The 22,927-nt window shown below is 37.8% G+C and overlaps 2 protein-coding genes across 2 annotated transcripts; both read right to left on the reverse strand.

Moving 5' to 3' along the window:
* Positions 1-264: 264 nt before the first annotated feature.
* On the reverse strand, positions 265-22,817 carry LOC134531726 (soluble calcium-activated nucleotidase 1). The gene is made up of 4 exons (XM_063367568.1): positions 21,783-22,817; positions 10,270-10,473; positions 4,993-5,150; positions 265-549 (listed from the first exon to the last, which is right to left on the reverse strand). Exons 1-4 carry the CDS (start codon positions 22,450-22,452, stop codon positions 337-339), a joined length of 1,245 nt encoding a protein of 414 aa, XP_063223638.1. The 5' UTR covers positions 22,453-22,817; the 3' UTR covers positions 265-336.
* LOC134531724 (golgin subfamily A member 6-like protein 22) lies at positions 17,147-20,791 on the reverse strand. Its single transcript, XM_063367565.1, has one exon. The coding sequence runs from the start codon at positions 19,829-19,831 to the stop codon at positions 18,266-18,268; it is 1,566 nt and encodes a 521-aa protein (XP_063223635.1). The 5' UTR covers positions 19,832-20,791; the 3' UTR covers positions 17,147-18,265.
* Positions 22,818-22,927: the final 110 nt, after the last annotated feature.

Consider the following 22,927-nt stretch of genomic DNA (forward strand, 5'->3'; position numbering starts at 1 on the left):
CTTTATCTTTTTCTATTCCTTTAAGTGCATCCATAGCTGAAGCTTGCAATGTGTGCTTGTATTGCAAACAGAGAGAGAATGTCTGCAAGACAAGGAACCACTGTGACACACGATTATAGCTTGGTCTTCGGCAATAGAGAGAACTTATTTGTTCTGAGTGAGTTGCTTACTCAAGGTTCACTAGATGCTTGCCTGCACTTTACTCTTTCACTGGTCCCGCTACCTTATCCGACCTTTGAACAGTATAAAATAAACACTCCAAAATGCAAGTAAGAAATACTGTATTTAAATATAAATCACAGCAACCACATAAAGTAAACACTCACAAATACTGTTTCATATAAATTCTATGCCTTCGTATTTTACATTGCCAACTTTAGTTTCTTCCAGTAGTATTTTCCCACTTATATCAAAAGCCATGATATAAGTTTCAGTAACTCCAGAGTCTTCTACGGATTTTAAGGCAACTATTATCTTATCAGATGTCCCAGGAATAAACCTGAAGCTTGAGAAGCCATGGGTAGGATTTATTTCTCCAACATTTGTTACCTGCAAGAAAATAGCCCATAAGTTTACACACACAACACAACTAATCAACATAAAAAAAAAATATATTATTTATTATTTTATTTATTTATTAAATTTGTGGCATGCCCACCAACAGTTTTGCAACTTTTGAGGTGGGCATGAACAAACACAAATACACAATGAGCCTAAAGATAGGTTTGTAAGTGTTTGAAACATATGTTACTAAATATGTGAAGAATTATGATGTTCAGCATAACATGGACAAAAGTAGGCTTAAATGTTTCTTGTTTGTGAGGCCAAGAATTCCTGCAGCCAGCAGACATCACAGTCTCACCAAGATGATCCAGATCAACAATACACATTTATTTTAAAACAAACACATTTTATGCATTAGCAAACAAACAAAGATTTAATAACACAATAAGTATTGTATAATCAGGAGAAGCACTTTACTCTGATATACAACCATATTTACCAGAAAATAATGTGACTGAATGTAATGCAACCCCAAATTTTTTGATCATGAGTTAATGAAAAAGACTTCATGGATTCAAAATCGCTAATTCAAGTACATAGCACTTGAAAATTATATTTAAGTTATTACATTTATTCCATATTTACTGAACCCCTTCTGGTGCCTTCGTCAGTAGAATGACTTATGGTCTCTTTTGAAACACCAAGTTGCAGTTAGAAAAAAAAAAATTGTTTTTTATGACAAGTTCAAAAGTGGTGATACATGGTGGTCTGGTCATCCACGAAGAAGGAGGGGAGGGGGGGGGGGGGGTTTGTCCCCAGCAGCCACAGTGAATAATGCAGAGAGAACCCAGTGACAAACTCCATGTGCACCCTCTCCTTCATCCTGCATCACTCATCTATCACGTCTGTGCAGAGGTTCAGGAAGCCCCCGACTCAGGCATTGAGTGATGGTTTACAGGCAGAGTATGTAGCTTTTCAACTAAGGTGTTCCCCAATGGCAAGATACAAGTTTGTGCTTATAATGTGACCGCAACTTTTAGTTTCTAAAGTTTTGGTAAAAATCATAGCATTATATTCAGGTAAATATGGTAGCATAAACTGCAACAAATATTTTTTTTAAACACTAATATGATGTAGAGAGCTAGAAGAGAGGTTCACTCAGTAAGCAGTCACCGCAATTGCATGTATACTGTGGCAATATTTACACAAAAACCAGAGCAACTTAGTAAACAGTGTTTTTAAAATTTATAATTTTATACAATGATGATAGTTTCTGGGCCATTATTAATTTTAGTGATAATAGTGGTATCATTCCAACATTACATGTACTTGCAAAGTAAATCATATAAGTAACAGTCAAGAAAATATTTAACATAAATTAAAACTGTGGTAGCAACAATAACATCAAAGAATAATGAAAGCTTTTAACATTCCTTTTAGAGGTAGATGGGATCCCGAGACTCGGGATAAAAGTCAGGAAAGAGACCAATACCCCGAACTTATTTTATTAGTAAAAATTTCCGGTAAACTAATTTTTATATTATAAAAACATTATATGCTTACGTTTGCGTTACAATCTACGTCATGTAACAAACCGCAACTTTGCACATGTATTGACCAAAGCACAAAGCTATCACAAAAACACACATCTGTGAAATGTAATTCAACCCTTGTTCATAAACGCTGTTAAAATAAAAACTCGGACTTAATAAAGTTCTTAATGTGATCAAACATATTTTTAATAATATATTTTTACTTCTAATGAAGGTAAACATCTTTACTGTATCGTGAAGTCATGTTTGAAAATGAACTCCACAAGAGCAGTAATGTTGCCAAAGGTGTCACATTTAAAACAACACAAAACTCCATTTTTATCAAAGAAATTGAAAGACATCATCTTGTTTCAAATATTTAAGCCATAAAATTCTGTTTCTTTCAGAAACTTCAGAGCAGTTTTAAATATTTGCAGTTGGTCATCTTGTATGATCAAAAGTAAATCATGAGAAATGAGTAAGAAATAAAGCTACGGCCACATAAGCAAAGGCCACAAGTAAAGCTATGCTACGTTTGCTATGTTCGTTGCGCCAGTTGGCCAGACAGAATAGTCTAGTTCGCAACGTCGGAGAGACGCATGCCGTGGGATTCAAGTGATGATTTAGGATGTGATTATCTGCTGGCTCTCACAGTATGTGAACATAAAGAGAAATGGTTATTTTGAATTTAACATACTATGAGAAATTAAACTTCATAAAAAGCAAACAAAGAAGTACAGCACAATTCTGCATGAAAACAGAGGTTTTTGTTTATCTGCGCATGTGCGAAGTTTACTTACGTTTGAGAAAAATAGCCAAGAACCATACACCTGACGACATCGCCAACATAGCGAACACAGCTTTGTGTGGCCAGACACCTGAGATGCAGCTGACTATATTTTACTAACGTAGCGAAAATTGCTAACATAGTGAGCATTGCGCTCGTTCTTGAAACCATTTTTCAATTGGATTGAGCTGTATTGCTTCAGAGCTGACTTAAAAGGTTATAGAAATCAACTAAGACTTATAAAATTTCAAAACTTTTTTCAAAAAATTGGATTGAATTGATGTTTATACTAAATGCCTTATTTTTTTTTCTCTCTCTCTCTTTCTCTTTCTCTCTCTCTCTGTATGTGTGTGTGTGTGTGCGTGTACACACACACACGCATAAAAATAAAAGTTTTGTATCAGCAAAAATGGTATGCCCTTTGTGATCACGGTGTGCTAGAGGTAAGTTTACATCGGCTCTGCACTCACGTACATACAATTATTATATTAAGTTATTCTTTAGCATAAGGAGGTAGCAATAGATAAAATTCCAAATTAATATCCACCTTTTTTTTTTTTACATTAATATAATAACTACTGATGTAGTTAATACGCAGGAGGTAGAGGCAGATTATCGACTCAATAAGGTGTCCTGCCAATAAGAGGAATGCTCATAGTGATAAAATGGTGAAGTGGATAAAATATTGATTGCATTTGGTGGATAAATGGGATTACTCTGAAGAAACACCTGGTTCACAACAACTTCCACCATGTATCACACTTGCAAAAAATCCAGGAAACTACCACAGTTCTGCTCAAATTACTTTCAGATGCATAAATTACAGTGATGGAAAATCTTTGTTGCAGGTTCATTAATGTGCAAAAATTGACAAGTGTAGAAAAAAGAATATTATTTTGAATAACTGAAACAAACATTAACTACATTGAGGTTGCTGACTGCCTCGCTGGTCTACCAAATGGCAAACTCCAAATGTCATTACACTATTTTTTTTCCAAACAGCTCAGACACATTAAAGGGGTCTGATTGCAAATAGAGTTTATGAACCATTGCACTTTCCTATGATAGTTCCATTTTATGGTTACATTTTCATTATGTATTTTTTGGACACCAGAAAAGACTAAAATAGGTGATTTCATAAGCATTTTTAGATATGAAAAATTTGTTACACAGTAGTGTTTGTGTAAAAGGATGACGCACGTCAGTTGTGAAGCAAGCATGAAGAGACGAAGAGGCATCTGAATATTCATTCAAAACATTTTGGCTGCAAGGAATATGAGAATATGCTTGATCAGTTCTTTTTTAATATTAGACAAAATACAGGGTGCAAGTTCTGCCCCTTAATATACATGTATGGGTAAAAATTAGTGATGGGATTTTCGATACTTCGATACCTCGATACCTTCGATACTTGACGGTATTGCAAAGTATCGAGTATCGAATCTGTAAGTTCGATACATTTTTTCGATACCGGAATGCTTGTTCATTTGTATTGAATGAAGTTTTGAGTCGCCATCGTACAAAATACAACTACAGTAGAACCTCGATGATACGTTCCCGTTTCATACATTTTCCCGTGTCATATGCCGATTAATTTTGGTCCCGCCGAAAGTACTACTATATTTACAATGGTTTACTTTCCCATAACATACACTTATAAAATCATTAATTTCCCGGTTCATACGTTTTTACGAAGCGGAAAAGTCCTAAAATTCACAAATTTTTTTGTTAGATATATTCCTCCTCATAAATTACGTTTTATTGTTTGCTTACCCAGATGGGTACCAGATGACCACCAGAGAGTATCACAAAAAGAATTCTTGATATCTGTTTTTTTTTATTATTCCTGACTGAAAATTCACAAAGCACCAAGACTCTGTTCCAGATCATCCACAAAAATGATCACTAAATGTTCGCTGTTTCTAAAACCCCCTCCCCCTTTTTTTTACTATTAAATGGTATTGAAATGTCCGACAAAAGAGGTGAAATATCACTGCTATTAAAATCCTGTTGTAACTTACAACTATAACACTTTGTATTACTTTTATTGAAGAGTATAGTAACTAGCAAAATTTCATGATTATTCATGCTTCACCATTTTTCAGGGTTGCTACATATGATTTACTGTTACGCTTTTTATCACATAATTTTAAAATAAAAAGTATCTACCTTAATATCTTTGAAATCTTCATCAGCACTTAATAGGACATTACAGGCTCGCTTTTCATCCAGATCAGGATTGTACCGATCCTTGGAACATCGCCTGGGAAGGAAGAACCAGCGACTGTGGACGTCGCTCCAAACAGCTGCTTCATGACTGACATAACCTGCAAGCAGATAGATACAGATGTATAATTTCAGTCTCTTACTAACGGCCAAGTACACGGGGATAGTTCAGGGTCCAGGGAAAGAGGGAAATGGACTCGGCCCCACTTGAATACTTTCATGGAGAGGTACTACATGTTTAATCAGTTAACATTGATGCAGGGCCGTAGCCAGGATTTTGTGAAGGAGTGGTCCAGCATAACCTTTAAAACTTTTATGAGTAATTTTTTTTTTTCAATTGAGTTTTAAAAGAAAATTGTCACACTAAAATCTCACGGAACAGTAAACTTTTATATACAGACAAACATAAATTTAAGTAATGATATTTCTTGAGAAAAGAAAACTTAACATGTTTTATTTACCGTATTTACCTGCATGGGTTGCAGATTTTATGCAGATTTTTTGTTTAATAGAATGTACTGCTATCCATATGCAAAAATTTCATTTTGGGTAAAAAAAATTAACACTGCACTGTTGTGGTTGACTATGCTTAAACAACGTGCCTGTATTGGTATTTAATAAATTTGTCACAAGAAAAAATTAATTGTTTAGTTAAAATATCTCTGCAGTGAGTGTAAAGCATCATGAACTGCACCATTTAAGCTACATCTGCCGCCTGTCATGCGGCTTCCCGGCTGGCACCAGTAAAGCCCACCCCACACGATGCCATATTCTGCGATAACTTCTGTTATACCCATGGGTATAAAAAAGTGCATAAAAGTTTGAATAGCAGAAGAGAAGAAATAATTCTTAACTCTATACACACGATGCCTAGAATATTAACATAAAACCAACCAACGCAGTTGCTGACCAAAGCAAGCATATTGAGGAAGGATAAACATGTCAATTTAACAAAGTACTGAAAAAAAATTTGAAAATTGCAGCTGTTTATGTTAAAAATTATCTAACCTAGTGAATAATTTTTTGATATTTTATCTTGTATATTTTATTTGCAAAAAAATTTAAAAAAAAATTTGTTTGGTATTTAAAAACAAATACAGAGCAATTTTGAAATTAACAAGATTGTATTTTTGATTGGTAGGTTAGTTTCAAAATCTAGTAATATAAAATTTAAAGGAAACAAGAGAAATTGGGTTTGCTTTTATGTAGTTTATTGATGGAATATTTATAATATTACATTAATCAGACAATTCATATCGCTAATTCACAGTATTAATTGTGCTAATTTCATTGTACCTAATAGTAAAAAAAATGCTACTGCTTCACATATTTTATTTATGTTACTTGATTACTAACTTATTTTACTTTCTTTAAAAATTGTAACTAATAATTTTTGTAACCCAGTGAGACAAAGAAACTCAAATAGTTTACATAAACTTAAATCTAAAGTAAAGGAAAACCATCTCACATTTTCATCAACAGGTGTGGGTTTCTATGAAGTGTTAGTTTATTCAATAATAATTTATGGACAGTTGTCTCCTAATAAATGTTGGAGTTTCAACTAGATAATTATTATTTTTTGTTTAAATTACTTGAGAACATATAATTTAATTTTAATTAAAAATAAATCTACCCAGTATGAAATAATAAAACCAACTGACTGAGCCATGTATTTAATAATATTAGAGCTATAAGATACACAAAATGTATAAATACATATTTTTTAAAGCACAATATGTATAATCCAGTAATCTATTATTCAAACAAAAGTAAAAAAGGTTTTTAAAGTGACGAGGTTTTGAACCACATCCAAAATTACCCCTGAAACATTACAATCATGCGCTATACCAAGCATGCTACCCAGACTTGCATGCATAGAAATGGAGACTAATACTTATTACGTTATTACCATTGTAATGCATTTTCACTACGTATTTTAAAAATTTTGATTACTACTTTCTATGATTATTTTAGTTTATCAAATATATTCTAGGGTAGTTTTAATATCATAAAGTTTTATTTGGCATACCATTACTTTAGTTATGTCTCCTAATGTTTACAATTTATGCTTGTGGGTATAGTATAAAAATAGAACACGTTCAATTACGGTTTTGGCTAAGACTACGGGTATGAAAACTTTTATAACCAGAGGCAGACCCTTTGAACGGGTGCTGAAATGTTACCTACATGAGAGCAAGTGCATTAACAGAAAATAGGTATGAAAAATGCTAATGAAACAGGGTATCGTGTGGGGCTGGCTTAAGTGACATGGCTGCCTGCCGCTGGGTTGTGGTGCTCTGCAAGAGGAAGAATCTAAAAATAACCCAGACAGAGAAAGAGGGGAAGGGGAGGGGGGGAGAGTGTGTGTGTGTGTGTGGCCACACAGCAGTGTTTATGGTTCTCCCTCCCCCTCTCATCGCCGTGAACTGGCACTGTACACAATTATCACGTCTATCTCGACAGGTTTTTGTGACAAAACCATGTCCAAACATTGTTTTTGCTTGAGGTTCCTATGCTTTATACTTCAACATTTAATATGTGACAAAACTTCTGTAAACAGCGTGCTTGTTTTTATTGAAGAAACTGAAAAAAAAAATTGACAAGGAAATAGCTCTCTCTTGGGGAAGACGGGAAGGGAAACATGGATATAAGAAATAGTTCTTTTCCTTTGTATTTTTGTTGGAATAGTGCTAAAGTGAAGGGGGAGGAAGGGCCATAAAGGATGAAGAGGGAAAATATGAAGAACATCAGTGCTGTTTCTTACGCAGCAATAAGCTGAGAACACAAAGACATCACTTGTATTCTACTGGAGACATTTATATGGTGCGATACATACTGTGATGTTAAAAGTACTCGGAAAAAGTAATTGGGCTCAATTACAATTACTGTGGTGATAATGTAACTAATTACAAGTAAAAATTACTTTACATAGAAGTAATCAGTAAAATTACAATTACAATTACAATTACTATCCGCTACCATTTTAAAACTGACCTACGATTCTATTTTTTTACACTTTGTTACATTAATAAACATACATATATGTTTTGTTAAAAAATGATTTCATGTAATGATTAAATTTATTATCTTTAATTAAATGAATAATATTTGAGGACAAACTTGCTTGAATAACATTAAAAGACTTCATACAAGTAGCTACCTGTAATAAAAGTAACACTCTTTAAATTTTGGAATTGACCTTACAAAACAATTGCATTTTAAAGTTCTCATCAGATAGATTCCCTCTCTTGATGGCAAAAACATCTTTGTCCAACACTAAAAAGACGCTCAACGGGAGCACTTGACAGCAGCGATGTGTTAAATTTTAAAAATGCAGATTTTAGGATAGGGTAATGTTGTAGACACTGCAAGTTACTATGGCTCTTCATTTTTGATCATAGATGTTGTGCATACGATCGTAGCACTACAAGCGTAAAATTATAAACTTTACTAATTCAAAAGTGTATGATCTTCTTGTTCTTAATTGTATTCATTATACGTTCCGAGAATAAAAGTAACGGCAAGTAAATATAAAGTATCGATTACCTTAATGTATCGATTACAATTAATGTTATGTATTCCGATTACAAGTACGAATTACATTTTTTAAATGTAATTCGTTACAAGTATAAATTACTTGAAAAGTAATCGTTACAAGTAATCCGATTACTTGTAATTCGTTACTTAACAACACTGGATACATATATTCGAGTGCAACCCTTATATTAAAAATGTTAGATTTTTTTGCCCAAAATTAAGGGGGCAACCCTACTGCGGGTAAATACAGTAATTTTTTTAAATACTTTTATAAGTCAAATGTTTGATGTTTTCATTTAAACATGTCATAAATACATATATATGAATGTAATTTAATTCATGAAACACAAAAAAAAGTCACGCAACGTGTGCCCGGCCAGATTACAAGGGTCTGGCTAACCATCCCCCTCCGCTCACCGCTCTGCCTCCGACTATTGTTGTGGACACTTTAAGCGGCCTGGGAATTCAGTGGGTTTCCATGCCGTGGGGAGTGTGCGAATAAACGCCGCCTTTCTGGACTTTTCAGTGTCGGGTCGGCCCGGGATGACATGACATGACATGACATGACATGACATGCTTCTCTCATCCCTTGGAGAATGACGCCATGGGGATATAAGCAACGATGCCGGACTCTGCGGGAGTTCTGAAAGTTTGAGGAGTTACGTTGAGTGAAGGGAAGTGCAACATCAGCGAAGTGGCGCGACACAGAGCGACGGGATTGAAGGAGTGTGACTGAGTGACGCGACTGTATGTGTGGACAGGCGCGAGGTAAGGGGCGAACCACTGTTGAGCCTAGCACCAGTGGGAGTGCAAACTGTGGAACTTGACAAACATTGAGTGATTTGGGAATAAACATTTTTAAGTGCGAGTGACTGGTGATAAGACATTTTTAAGAATAATAATTTATTGTTATTCGTAATGTAAATATTAGTAATTAATAAAACGGTAATAAAACTTAATTGGGCTATCCCTCACGAACCCAGTTCCCCCACATTATACTCGTAACATTATTAACTCATGAGAAACAAATGTCAAGTTTGCAATAAAGACATGCTTACAACTAACCTGTGCGCAAACTGGCATTAAATATAGACTTCTCGCAAACAATTTCTGCCGCTTCTGTGTACAAGGCATGTTGGGCTGGATGTGAGAGGACCCACAATAAGGATTACAATAATCCTTCCAAATAAAGCTCTGTGTAATCTTATGTAGCTAAGTTGCTGTAATTTTTTTATTCTGTCTTCTCTTTTTTTTCCACTTAAATCCTTAAAGGAAGGGGTCCGACCCCACGGACTTCCCTCCGGCTACATCCCTGACTAATGACATATATTTATATAGACTACACATATAAACTATGTACACACTATATGCCAATGTAATAAGGAGTGTCTCCCTCCTCCTCAGACATCTTAACAAATGGCTGGATCAACTCCTACAGGGAGAGGAGTTTTGTGGATAACTGTTTAGCTGAGTATTTGAGTATGGTGGATAGCCAAAGCTTACAAAGCTATCAAAAGGGCAGATGAACAGGAAAGTTATATTGGATGAAATTATGTAATACATATCTGGCCATTAAGATTGCAACGTATAAACAAAATTTTTTAATGTAACAATGAATGCCATGGACTTCTGCCTTTACCCTTTAACCAAACTGTGATCAAGAATGATTTAATCAGTCATTACCTGGAAACTCTATCCCAATAGTGGACCGGAGAGTGAAATAGTTGTCACGCCAGAACGAATGATTCACTTCACCGGTAGGACTGATGCTCTTCACCCACAAGGGGTTTAAGTTGATGGTTTCTCCTTGGTGGTTGGTCCACTCCTTGCCGAGGCCACCGACGTACAACTTCTCGTTCTTGACTGCTGCCCATTCGGACTTGAATCCTACAAAAAGCAAACAGAATGTTCCCAAATTTGCTGTGAATTTTAATTTGACCATTAAAAATTCAAAGTTTTCCTAGTAAAAACGAAAGATTCCTACCCTTCGGCTGACTTTTCTAGCTCACATTCTACCATAAATGTTATTATTTGTTCATAGAAATTTACATTTCAATTTGTACTGCAGAGCTTGAATATTATTATTTTTTTATTTTCTTTCATAAGATATAAATCAAGACAATTTACACATTTTATTACAATTAATGAAAAATTTTGAACTTGTTAGAAGAAATCAATTTTCTAATTTTGGCACTGGTTTTGAATTTTTTTTTTTGGGGGAAACAGAGGGCCACATGGCTCTGTGTCATCCTCTTGAAAACATCCCTGAGCACCATGACATTAGCACTTCCAACATCCGTGACGCCATCCTATTCCATCATTAAAAAATGATAATTTATTCTAAATATAATAATAATACAAAAACTACCAAACACAATATTTATATTTTGTGAAATTCAACCCCTATGGGGTGAAAAAGGTAAGTATGTTTTTAAGAATAATAATTATATCTCCGAATACTACTAACCACAATTTTAATATTTTGCGAAGATCCTAAGGGGTGAAAAAAAAGTAAGTATGCTTTTAAGATTAATAATTATAGCTCCAAATTTAATTAAGCATAATAAATTATATTGGGTACCAACAATAAACATTAGAAAACTACCAAAATCTAACCCTAAAGGGTAAAAACTGGGTAAGTATTAAGTATGTTTTAAAGCTTTATAATTATATCCTGAAATAATAAAGGTAATAAATTATATTGAGTACCAATAATAAACATACAAAATAACCAACCACAATTTTACCATTTTGCAAAATGCAACTTGCTCTAGAGTTATGTACGTATTACTTAATTTTTGAGTTCATTAAAAAAAATTGTATCCGAAACTAATCCAGTAAAAAGAAAATGAAGGTAAAAATAATAAACTATTTAATTGTTATTTAACTTATTTGCAAGATTCCACCCCTAACAGCAGGAAAGGGGTTAAGTTTGGTTTAAAGAAACAAATGCATATTTCGAAATCTACTAGATCTAAGGGTTAGAAATTAAGAATGAACATTAAGCATATAAAGTTACAAATTGTATTTTTTAAGTTTTCGGGATTTTGTCTTTTAAGGATGTGAAAAGGAGTAAGTTTTGTTTTATCATAAAAAAATTCATATCTTGATAGCAAACAATGCTGGATGTAAGAAGCTTAGCATAACTAACTAAATAATTAATTACATAGAGACTTTTACCATTTTTCTATATCTGACCACAAGAGCAGTGAAACGGGAGCATGTTAGTTTTTATAGTTATAAATCATACATCCAAGCAAATTAAGATGAAGGTAAGAAAATGAGCAAGAATAACGTACAAAATTATGACTTAGTATCATGGTTTAATTTTATAATTTTTCCATATCCAACCATAAAAGGGCTGAAAAGGCGGTCAATTGTTTTTTTATTATAAAACTTATATCTCTGAAGCTAATCAAGCAGGACTGCAGGATGCAAGTTATATAGTATGATTTATAAACATGCAAAATCGACCAACTCTTTTTTACAATTTACTTGAGTTGTACTTTTTAAAAGGTGAAATAGCTATTGTATATATGGTTTTAACATTAAAAAAACAATAGCTTATCAAATCAAACTTAATTTAAGATACAGTAAAACTCGCTTAAGATGTTCCCGCATGATACGTTTTTTTGCTTATTAAGTTCACAAAATTATTCCCTTGATCATTTCCATACATCCCTATGTTAATTATTCACATTCATAACATTTGCGTTAATAGATGCTTTCCGCATACAACTTTCAGTGTTCGTGGAAAAAAATAAAATAATAATGTTCATCTTTAAACTTAAACATTATTATTTTATTTTTTTCCACGAACACTGAAAGTTGTATGCGGAAAGCATCTATTAACGCTCCGCCCCATGAGCCTGGTCATCCTCCGTTTCCCTTCCCATCCCTATCCTGTCCGGCATTTGTACCGATACATACGTAGTCGTGTGGGTGTTTGAGTTGCGCGCCACAAACTGCCGCAAGAGGGCGCTTAGCGTCAGTGCTTCGTACCACTAAAACACTTAAATTAATATTGTAAGCCTTTTTCTTTTAACCCCTAAATAATGTTACGACAGGTCAGCCGAGTGAGTGTCCTTTGTTTCTTAATTATAATAATTTTAGTTAAGTAAGTGCAAGCACTGCCAATGATGCTCCCTAGCGGGCGACGACGAGAGTAATATAGAACTTTATTTAAACTGTTTTCCATGCACAAGTAATTATTACAGAAAGTCTGGTCGTGGGTATGTGTGTATTAATTTTGTAAGAGGTTCATGTTATTCTTTATAATGACCCGGGGCACGCAATCTTACAAATGATAATGGTAATTGTGTTCGGCGCGAAGGACGCCATGTTTCCCACCATGAGCCTTGGCTCGCCCCAGTCTCCTTCTTCAGCCGGCCGAGAGCTGACGTCTCTGCAGACTCCCCGAGGACATCACCGTTGATTCAATGATAGGTAGCTATGTACATGTAATTAATCCAAACAGCTTTATTATTATCCTCGGGGCCTCTCTCGGTCGGTGAGGCTGTATCTTAAACAGTTTTTGTACTCCCAGGAGTTTTAGCATTTTTTCCTACGTAAAAGTTTGGGGCGGCCACGTGTGTGGTCCGCCTCCTCAACCTAAACCAATTTGTGCCTCGGGCGTTTCAACCGTGTAAAGGGAGGAGTGTAAGAAGGCGTGTAAAGTCTAAATAAATCAACTTAACGAACCACGTGTTTTGTGTTTGGGGGGCACGTGGGTCCTTACTCCAGTCAGCAGCGTGTGGGACGCCCTAAGAGCCCACTGCGGTTAGGTAGGAGCGTACCCGACGCTGAGAGCGGGCTCGGTATAGGTACAGGTGTTAACACCGGAGTCAGGAGGGCTAATATCTCGCCTCACACGGGCCACGTAACGCCGTGAGTAAGAGTTTCCAGTCGGGTCCACGTGCCCACTCACGTGGTGGCGCCCACTATTTCCGCAACCAGTATAAAACGCAACACCGGTAGGCCCTCAAACTTTTTAACTCTATTTATCATTAATTTTTAAAAATTTACTTCTTTCTAAACAATAACAAATTAATTTGCACTGACCGTCAAAACCTGTGCCCCACACCACACGCTGTTACAAGTGAATTTTTTGACCCATACCATGTGATAAATACACCTCAAACCAGATTACCATCAGCCAATATTTGTTGACCTGTTTGCATTTTTTATTTTTTGCAAGCAGTGCACACACTTTGTATCATGCTCAGTAAACCATAACTGATAACCCACAAATAAGAGGTTTTAGTTTGTGATCTTTTAAAGGGTGATTTTAGGTTTATCAAGCATAATAACCATTTTGTGTTGTAAAAACAGTGCACAATGGCATAAACAAGTAGAGGAGGACCCTTTAAACGGAAGGCATTGTAGGTATTTTGAAGAAAAACTGAAAACAATATCGGAAGTTGATGTGAATCCTTTGATACCAAGAGTGAGTATGGAAAAAAAACTTGGGATGCAAATCATGATGAAGAGGAACCAACTTTTGGCTACAGATGTTTTGTCAAAGTGTAAAAAAATGAAGGTTGGTATGCAAGAAAAATGTTACAAATAGTGCGAGGAAGAGCTTGTGGGAACTGGACAATTTTGTGATGTATCAGTCTGAAAATGTGTTACAACAAACAACTCTGACCCAGTATTTTTCAAAACAGTATATGTTAGTTACAGTTTTTATTGCTAGTGTCGTTTTGATAAATTTTGTGGTAATTTAATTAAATTCAGTTTAAATAATTATGTTTACTGATACTTGTATAGTATTTCCAGTATGCTAACAATAATAATAATAAGCATTAGTAATTTTTGAGTTAATACAGTATTTCATTAGAGTAAAATTTGTTTTTATGCAGCAACTGAATTTTAACTATGTTTTTCCCTTTTAATTTTTACCTGTTAATACGTTTTTAGCATCCAGTCCCTTGAAAAAAGTCTTAACATGGGTTTACTGTATTAGAAATGATAAATAAACATACCTTCAGTTCTCTGAAATATCACATCTTTAAGTTGTAACAGGGATTAATATTGATTATCACACTTGCGATTGGGCTTCCGCCCGTTGGCAAGGCGTCCCCTCCCTTACCTACCCAATTTCTGAAGCCTCTTCAAGTCCTTTTCTCTTTTAACATCCAGCATCTTTCTTTCAAAACCAATTCCACTTCCTCCCCATCCTCACCAGAAATATTTGCTTTCCTGTTTCCATTGTTCTCCATACTCTCTGAATCTTCCACCTATGATCCCTCCTCTCTCTATACTCCCCTTTGTCAACCTGTCTCCCAGAATCCCCCAGCCCCCCCTCACCCCTTGTCACCCTAAAAAATTCACCAATCTCACTACTTTCCTCCTTCTGTGTAGTATCTCCCACCCCACCTCCATCATCACAGATAAATACAAAAAAAAAGTTATGAAATCCATTTGATCAGTATTGGGAAGATAAATTTAAATTTAATTATAAATATAAGTTTATTATAATTATTTTGGCATTCACATTTCGGGTAAAAATAAAAAAAATTAATGGGGTGTGTTTGGTTAACGGATATTGCCATATTTACATAGTTCTGAAATTTACATGGACATCTAAGTTATGTGGGAAAAGAGGAGAGAGGTAAAAAATATGGGTATTTTTTTTAAGTAATACTAAGCAAACTAAGAATCAGCTAGTATGTTGGATAATGAATTTGATATCTGTATCAAATATCCTTGAATAATGGAAGTACATATTTGTAATAATGTGAAATTTTAAAAGTATTCTAAGCATAGTTTTAACCATTGTAAATTAAAATATAAGTGTTAACGATGGCATTCACATAGTTAAATTGAAATAGGTGCATGTTTAACAATGTTTTAAATTACCTACCTCATGAAATGAAAAGGAGGTAAATGTGATTTAATAAAGGTAAAATATACACTTGAACATGCTAAAAACATAAGTTTAAATACTAAATACTAAAAATTAAAAATTCCTACTATATACAATAAAAAAAATACCATTCTTAAACAGTTTTGTTATTAAATAAATCTTTTATGAACCTGGCAAATTTATTGTATCTATTGACGACAGTCGTCGTACCCTCCCAGATACAGAGGCTGTACCTGGCCACCGACGCGGGCCTGAGGGAGTCTGTTTTTCCCCAGTGAACTATCAGTGTAGTGCATCGGCCAGGGACGCATGCGCCCTAGCATGCCAGTGGGCCATTGTTAGTGTGTAAATGATTCTGTGTTGTATATATTTTTTCCAAATGACCGTGACTTTTTAATAAGTGTATAAATAATGTATTAATTATTGAGTAAATAATCTTGTAATTTTCGCAAATGTCTCGCAGTGTCAATAGGTAATCGCGGCCTGGCGCTCGTCCGCGTCGCGAGGGGTGGCGCTCTCCCACGCCGGCCGATTTCTCCTCCCCTCCCCCGCAGCCCGCGCGCGACGGCCCGCGGGCGGGCGGGGAAGGGCAGTAGTACTCAGGACTCGTTCAGCGGCGGACGTGCACGCCGCTCCGCGCTGATCGCGAGGCGCGCCTACCGAGCTCGCGGTCCGGCGACAGCGCCACTGTACGGGTTTTGCGGCAGCTGAGCTGCCCTCGTTGTGCCGCTCACACGATTGAGCGTACGAGTTACGAGTTACGTCACGAGTCGGACCTTGTAGGACGCGTAGGTTAGTTACGCACCGCCGAACTGTCACCGTCGTTACGAGTCTGTCCGTAAAGAACCGCGCACGTGTCACGCGCCTTTGTGGAGCAATTAGCAATCAGGAACTTTGTTACGTGGGAGGATTTCTAGTTCGTATCGAGACGAGTGGGTTGCACGAGACGGTCTTCGGGAGTCCGGGTCTTCGTGGGAGGGGCGCACACCCCACGACGGATCCGCCAGGCCGCGGCAAGCTCTCAGGATTGCAATAAAGGGGCTCGTGGAACTGTTAACATCGAGTGGGCCTTTAAGAAAACTGCCTATCATTCTTCCTCACCTCCTCTCCCTCTCTCCAGGTCCCGTATTCCCCGGTCCCGGCCACGTTGGCCTGGACCCACAGCTCTCCGACGAGAGCAGTACGGGCACAACAGGAATTTCTAGTAAACGGGGAAATAGGGACCAGAAGCCGAAGGACGTCACTATTTATTTGGTAAAATTTTTTTTGGAATGAATCATATATATTTTTCTTTAAATGGTATTTTTCAGCAATACTCTGAAATTGCACGAGCGAAGCAGCAGGTTTAAAGCTAGAATATACGTATAAAATAGTGGCAACCGATTTTTAAAGTAAAGTAAATTTATTGCATATTTGGAACTTAGTTAAAATCTAACATTTACCTCAAACTCAGAAAACCGATAGGATAACTGTAAAAAAGTGGAAAGAGTGTGTTGAGGGCTTACACAATTGCTCACTATTCCTTTCAACTTTTCTTCTTTGAGCTGGGATAGCAAGACTTCACACCATGACCATCAGCAACTGTGAGCGACAAGAGAGCTCTCTCATAAAGGTGCCATGCTAATTCAGTGAAGAGCAGAATTTGCCCTTATTTATGAATACAGAACACAGTATAGTTTAACAGGCAATATTCTTAAGAGCGCTGCTTTTCTGTGAATAATAATAAAATTCAGAATTATTTGTTTTCAAAAACTAGAGACGCTCTTCTATTTACCCTGAAAATAGCTTTTCTAAATTCCAACTTGTTTCTGAGAAATGTCCATTTATAGCTCACATTAGATAGACTACACAAAGAAGCTGCCATTGCCTGTAGTACTCTGTGTTGCCGTTCCTGTGGTTTTTCGCACATAAGAATGTACCTATATATTGTTACGATTTACCTGCGGGTTCGTAAAGGATAGCCCAATTAATAGATTTTATTTCACACACACAGTTTTATTTACTACCACTACTTGTCACTTACAAATAATCTTCTAAATTGGCAGATAATTAATTACACGTAAAAAAGGTCAATTCCCCAGTCACTCGTTTCACACACCTCGCTGGACCGCACTTCCGGCACAACTCTCGCCGCAGCACCCCTTGTGGGTCTCCGCCGCGGGACTCCGTCGCCACACTCCGCCGCCGTCACACCCTTCGCCGAGATCCCACACGACGACTCACTCGCAACTTCGCCCGGGACTCCGCCGCGCCCGCGACTCTATCGCCCGGAACCTCCCGACTCCACTGAACTCACTCACTCCCTGCCCTGGAACCTTCGTCCAGGGACTTCGCCACTCTGCCGCACCCGCGGCACTATCGCCCGGAAACTCCGCCGCGGGAGAACTCCCCACTGAACTGAACTCCTGAAGGTCGGCCCAACCTCCTTATATAGCCCTTGGGTTCCTGTCCAGAACAATCGGGCATGCCTCCGAGATATCGCGCGACCTTCGCCGTCGAAATGCCCAGAAACGCGTCGTGAGTCCTCAAAGGACGCGGCGGCTGCTCAAAGAACGCCGATAAACGCAACAAGCATCAGGTTCCCACAAAATGCGCCGATAAACATGTCTGAGTCCTTTTATTCCGCAGTGCGGCCTCTTTTAAGTAACTCGATCTGAGGCAGGTGCGCGCTGCGACGGTCAGGATGTTGCGAGATAGTATGACACAAGATACCAGGGAGAGGATGCGGGTGGAAGGGGGACGCAGACAGGCCGAACGAGCACGGCGATGCCAAGCACTGCAGCCAAGCGCGATCGTAACATTGCCCCCTCCTTAAACCTGTTCGTCCCGAACAGGTAATGCATCTCCTCCTGGAGGTCCCCATGCTACTCGAAGTTTAGGCCTCCTGCCTTTCCTCCATCGCGGGCTGTACAGTCTCACCAGATAACCCTCTTTCTCATTAGATGTAGCTTCTCTTGTCACCCGGCGACACTTCTGCGTCGCAGATGCCCCATGTCGTTCAGCCAGCTGCCCGAGACGGGCTGACCGATGCCTTGGATGGACCCGATACTCTTGAGAGCATTGCTCGTTGCCTCCCAATGGTTCGCTTGTTTCTTCCCTTTTTCTCTCTGTTTGTTCTCTCGTAGCTACTCGTTCACAAAGCATTTCTTCCCAGCTCTTCTTCGTCTCTTGGTTCCTCATTCCCTCTTTGTTCTTATGAATATCGTCTGGACTGCACTCAGTTACTCCTTGCACCATCTTCTTCACTCTTTGTGTTCTCATTTTCTCTTCTCGGTCTTTCTTCCCCTGTTCTTGGTCCTTCTTCACCTCTTCTTGGTCTTCCTGTGTCTCTTCTTGGTCTTCCTTCGTTTCTTCTTTGCACTTCTCTATCTCTTCTTGACTCATGTACATCTCTTCTCGGCTTTTCTTCAGCTCTTCTGTGCATTTAGCCCTCTCTCTTTGGTTTATCTTCATTTCTTCTTGTTCAATATTCCTTACTTTGTAACTCATCTTCACTACTTCTATGCTTTTCTTCAGCTCTTCTTTCATCTTCATGTCCTGGCTTTTCTCCTCTCCTTGGCTAATGTCCTCTTCGCAGTGTTCTTCGCTGTTCTCTTCGCTGTTCTCTTCACTGTTCTCCTCTCGGCAGTTCTCCTCTTCACTGGTCATCTCTTCACTGGTCATCTCTTCACTGGTCTTCTCTTCACTGGTCTTCTCTTCACTGGTCTTCTCTTCACTGGTCTTCTCTTCACTGGTCTTCTCTTCACTGGTCTTCTCTTCGCTGGTCTTCTCTTCGCTGGTCTTCTCTTCGCTGGTCTTCTCTTCGCTAATCTTCTCTTTGCTAGTCTTCTCTTTGCTAGTCTTCTCTTTGCTAGTCTTCTCTTTGCTAGTCTTCTCTTTGCTAGTCTTCTCTTCGCTAGTCTTCTCTTCGCTAGTCTTCTCTTTGTTGTTCTTCTCTTTGTTGTTGTTCTCTTCTCGGCTGGTCTCTTCTTGGCGGGTCTTCATTTCTCTGTTCTCTTCACTGTTCTTCTCCTGACTGGTCTTCTGTTCGCAGTTCTTCTCTTCGCTGTTTTTCTCTTGGCTGTTCTTCTCTTCTATGCTTATCTTCCCTTCGGTCTTCATTTCATTCCTCATTTCTTCTTGGCCATGCTTCAGTTCATCCTGACCCTTCTTCATTTCCTCTAGGCTATTATTTGATCCGCTCTTCTTTTCTTCATGGTGGTTCTTACTCTCCTTCCTTCCACTCTTCATTTCTTCCGTAAAGTTCTCGATTTTGGTTACCATTTCTTTGTTATAGTTCTTCACACTGGCCTCCATTTTTTCCATTTTATTATTGATCTCTTCTAGGGCAACCATTATCTTCCCGATATCTTCTACACTTAACTCTTCACCAGCCATTTCTCTCTAAAGGATTTACTAATTAAACAACCTAAATAATTTTTTTTCTAATACTGATCTTAATTTTAAATGACCTAGCCGAACCTTCTAATTAAACTAACAATAACTCTATTACATTCAAAACTAACACTGACTACAGAATACTCAAACTCTAGAAAAATCCAAATTCACTAAAGTTCTAAACACTAACTATATTCTCAAAAACTAAATTCTATCCTCAACTTTTATTCTAATAATGTAACTGAATCCTAAAACTATTAATTAGGGCTATCCCACTTCTGACACCAAAATGTTACGATTTACCTGCGGGTTCGTAAAGGATAGCCCAATTAATAGATTTTATTTCACACACACAGTTTTATTTACTACCACTACTTGTCACTTACAAATAATCTTCTAAATTGGCAGATAATTAATTACACGTAAAAAAGGTCAATTCCCCAGTCACTCGTTTCACACACCTCGCTGGACCGCACTTCCGGCACAACTCTCGCCGCAGCACCCCTCGTGGGTCTCCGCCGCGGGACTCCGTCGCCACACTCCGCCGCCGTCACACCCTTCGCCGAGATCCCACACGACGACTCACTCGCAACTTCGCCCGGGACTCCGCCGCGCCCGCGACTCTATCGCCCGGAACCTCCCGACTCCACTGAACTCACTCACTCCCTGCCCTGGAACCTTCGTCCAGGGACTTCGCCACTCTGCCGCACCCGCGGCACTATCGCCCGGAAACTCCGCCGCGGGAGAACTCCCCACTGAACTGAACTCCTGAAGGTCGGCCCAACCTCCTTATATAGCCCTTGGGTTCCTGTCCAGAACAATCGGGCATGCCTCCGAGATATCGCGCGACCTTCGCCGTCGAAATGCCCAGAAACGCGTCGTGAGTCCTCAAAGGACGCGGCGGCTGCTCAAAGAACGCCGATAAACGCAACAAGCATCAGGTTCCCACAAAACGCGCCGATAAACATGTCTGAGTCCTTTTATTCCGCAGTGCGGCCTCTTTTAAGTAACTCGATCTGAGGCAGGTGCGCGCTGCGACGGTCAGGATGTTGCGAGATAGTATGACACGAGATACCAGGGAGAGGATGCGGGTGGAAGGGGGGCGCAGACAGGCCGAACGAGCACGGCGATGCCAAGCACTGCAGCCAATCGCGATCGTAACATTATTTTGTATTTGGCTAATGTTATGCAATGGAAGGTAAATAAAAAAACAACATTAGTCGCTAATGTGCATCCAAACCCAATCAACTTTTAATATGGATTTTTTTTAGCAGTATGGAGGCGCGAAGTGCCGACTCGTTACATGCAATAACATGTAACCTGACCCATAATAGGAATTGTCATTACGTGTATCCAACGTAATAATTACTTTTTGTACTTAAGGTTACGTGCTATTGCACATAACCAGTTGGTGCTTCGCACCTCCATACTGCTAAAAAAAATCCCTGTCAAAGAGTTATTGATTGATTGGGTTTCCGCCCTTAAACCAAACTGTGATAAAATAATAATTTAATCAGCCTGGTGGCTTGGGTTTGGCTGCACAGTATATATATATAACAAAATTTTAATTCCTATTTATCTTCTACTAAATCACAAAATCCAAATTCCAAATATACACATACTTATATATTGAGAGCCACAGAATAAAGTTGCACTGGCAGCGGCCATATCATTGCACAGGCTACCTAATGTAACATATAAATGGTTAAAAAAATGGCTAAGGCCGTGTCAATACACAGGTATTGTAATGTAAGCTATTAATAGTGATTTCTCAGAAACCAGTAGGAATATACAGATACTGTTTTCAGAGTAGACATAGGAATGTCTCTAGTGTTCAAAAAAAGTATTTTCATAATTTTATTATTATTTAACAGAAAAGCCACAATGTAAAAATATTACAGTTTACCAATACAAAACGTATGACCATTCACCATTCACACATGATACTAACCTTTTCCAGTTCTTCCATTTCCATCTGTTAGCATCACCCAAGGAATAACATTTTCATCATCAATCTCAAATATGATTCCTGTCCTGTCATCAAATGTGTACAGTTTCCCGTTGAAAACTACAAGTTCCGACAACTCCATACCTCTTCCACTCTCCCCCAAGTTAGATTTTAATGTTACTGGCGTGTTATCGATAAGAGCAGTAACTGTGTTTGAAATACGATTCCAAACAATATATCCTTTTAAAAAGTAACTTATCCATGCAAAACCTTCAGTTTTGCTTTTAGAAAGCTGGTCCATATCACTAACTAACCCAATCTTGTACTTCACTCCAATTTTTGTGGTGACAGGAGGCGTTAATGGATAAGTGGAATTATAATTGCTACGAGGTGGAGATACCTGAGAAGTTAATGCTATACCCAACTTAGATGCCTTCTTGGAAATCTGTGGTTCGTGTTCTTCAATATGTTGGTAAGATGATTTATATCGATGAGGAGTTGCATAAATGTATATTATGCATAGTAAAATCAAGCCTACAATAGTCACGGCGGTGACAAACTGTGTTTGTATTCTAAACGTGCTGCTTCCTACACGAAATGTTGTTGGAGTTCTAACTGCCAGTCTCCAGTCACGAAGAGACATTATCATCTCATTATCCACGTGTTGATGCATGTATTCACATTTAGTTACGTATTGGCACTTACGTCAAAACCACACTTAACTTCTTTTAAGATACTCATATTAGCTGTTATCTTAATATCATTATATCAATGATACAATTCTTACAACTCTAAAATCCTATTAGACGTGATGCCTGTGACATCATCCCCGGTAATTAAGTTTCCGGTTACATGCATAGCTGATACTTCCTGTTTTTATTTACTCAACACGAACTGTAAGAAAAATACAGAAATTTTGTTATAACACTATCAAAATCCATAGCATATCGTTACAATTTAGAAACAAACTAAATAATCCTCAAAACGTCATACACAGCTGTGTTCTGACATAATAGTTTACCAACATATGAGTATGTCAGGTTAAACTGTTTCTGCTATGAGAATATAAAATATTAATTTGGAATTCAATTAATGATGCATTAAAATTTTATTTTAAATGCATTTATATAAATTTAGTGATTGAAAAA

This window comes from Bacillus rossius, chromosome 5 (assembly GCF_032445375.1).
Source record: "Bacillus rossius redtenbacheri isolate Brsri chromosome 5, Brsri_v3, whole genome shotgun sequence".
Lineage (NCBI taxonomy): Eukaryota > Metazoa > Arthropoda > Insecta > Phasmatodea > Bacillidae > Bacillus > Bacillus rossius.

What these genes read in the sequence shown, in the direction of transcription:
- LOC134531724 (XM_063367565.1), bottom strand. Translation starts at nt 19,831, where the DNA reads ATGGCTGGTGAAGAGTTAAGTGTAGAAGATATCGGGAAGATAATGGTT.
- LOC134531726 (XM_063367568.1), bottom strand. Translation starts at nt 22,452, where the DNA reads ATGCATCAACACGTGGATAATGAGATGATAATGTCTCTTCGTGACTGG. An exon ending in AAATGGAAGAACTGGAAAAG is followed by an intron (nt 10,474 to 21,782) that starts GTTAGTATCATG and finishes TGCTTTTTGTAG; the next exon opens with GATTCAAGTCCGAATGGGCA. An exon ending in TATTGGGATAGAGTTTCCAG is followed by an intron (nt 5,151 to 10,269) that starts GTAATGACTGAT and finishes ATCTGCTTGCAG; the next exon opens with GTTATGTCAGTCATGAAGCA.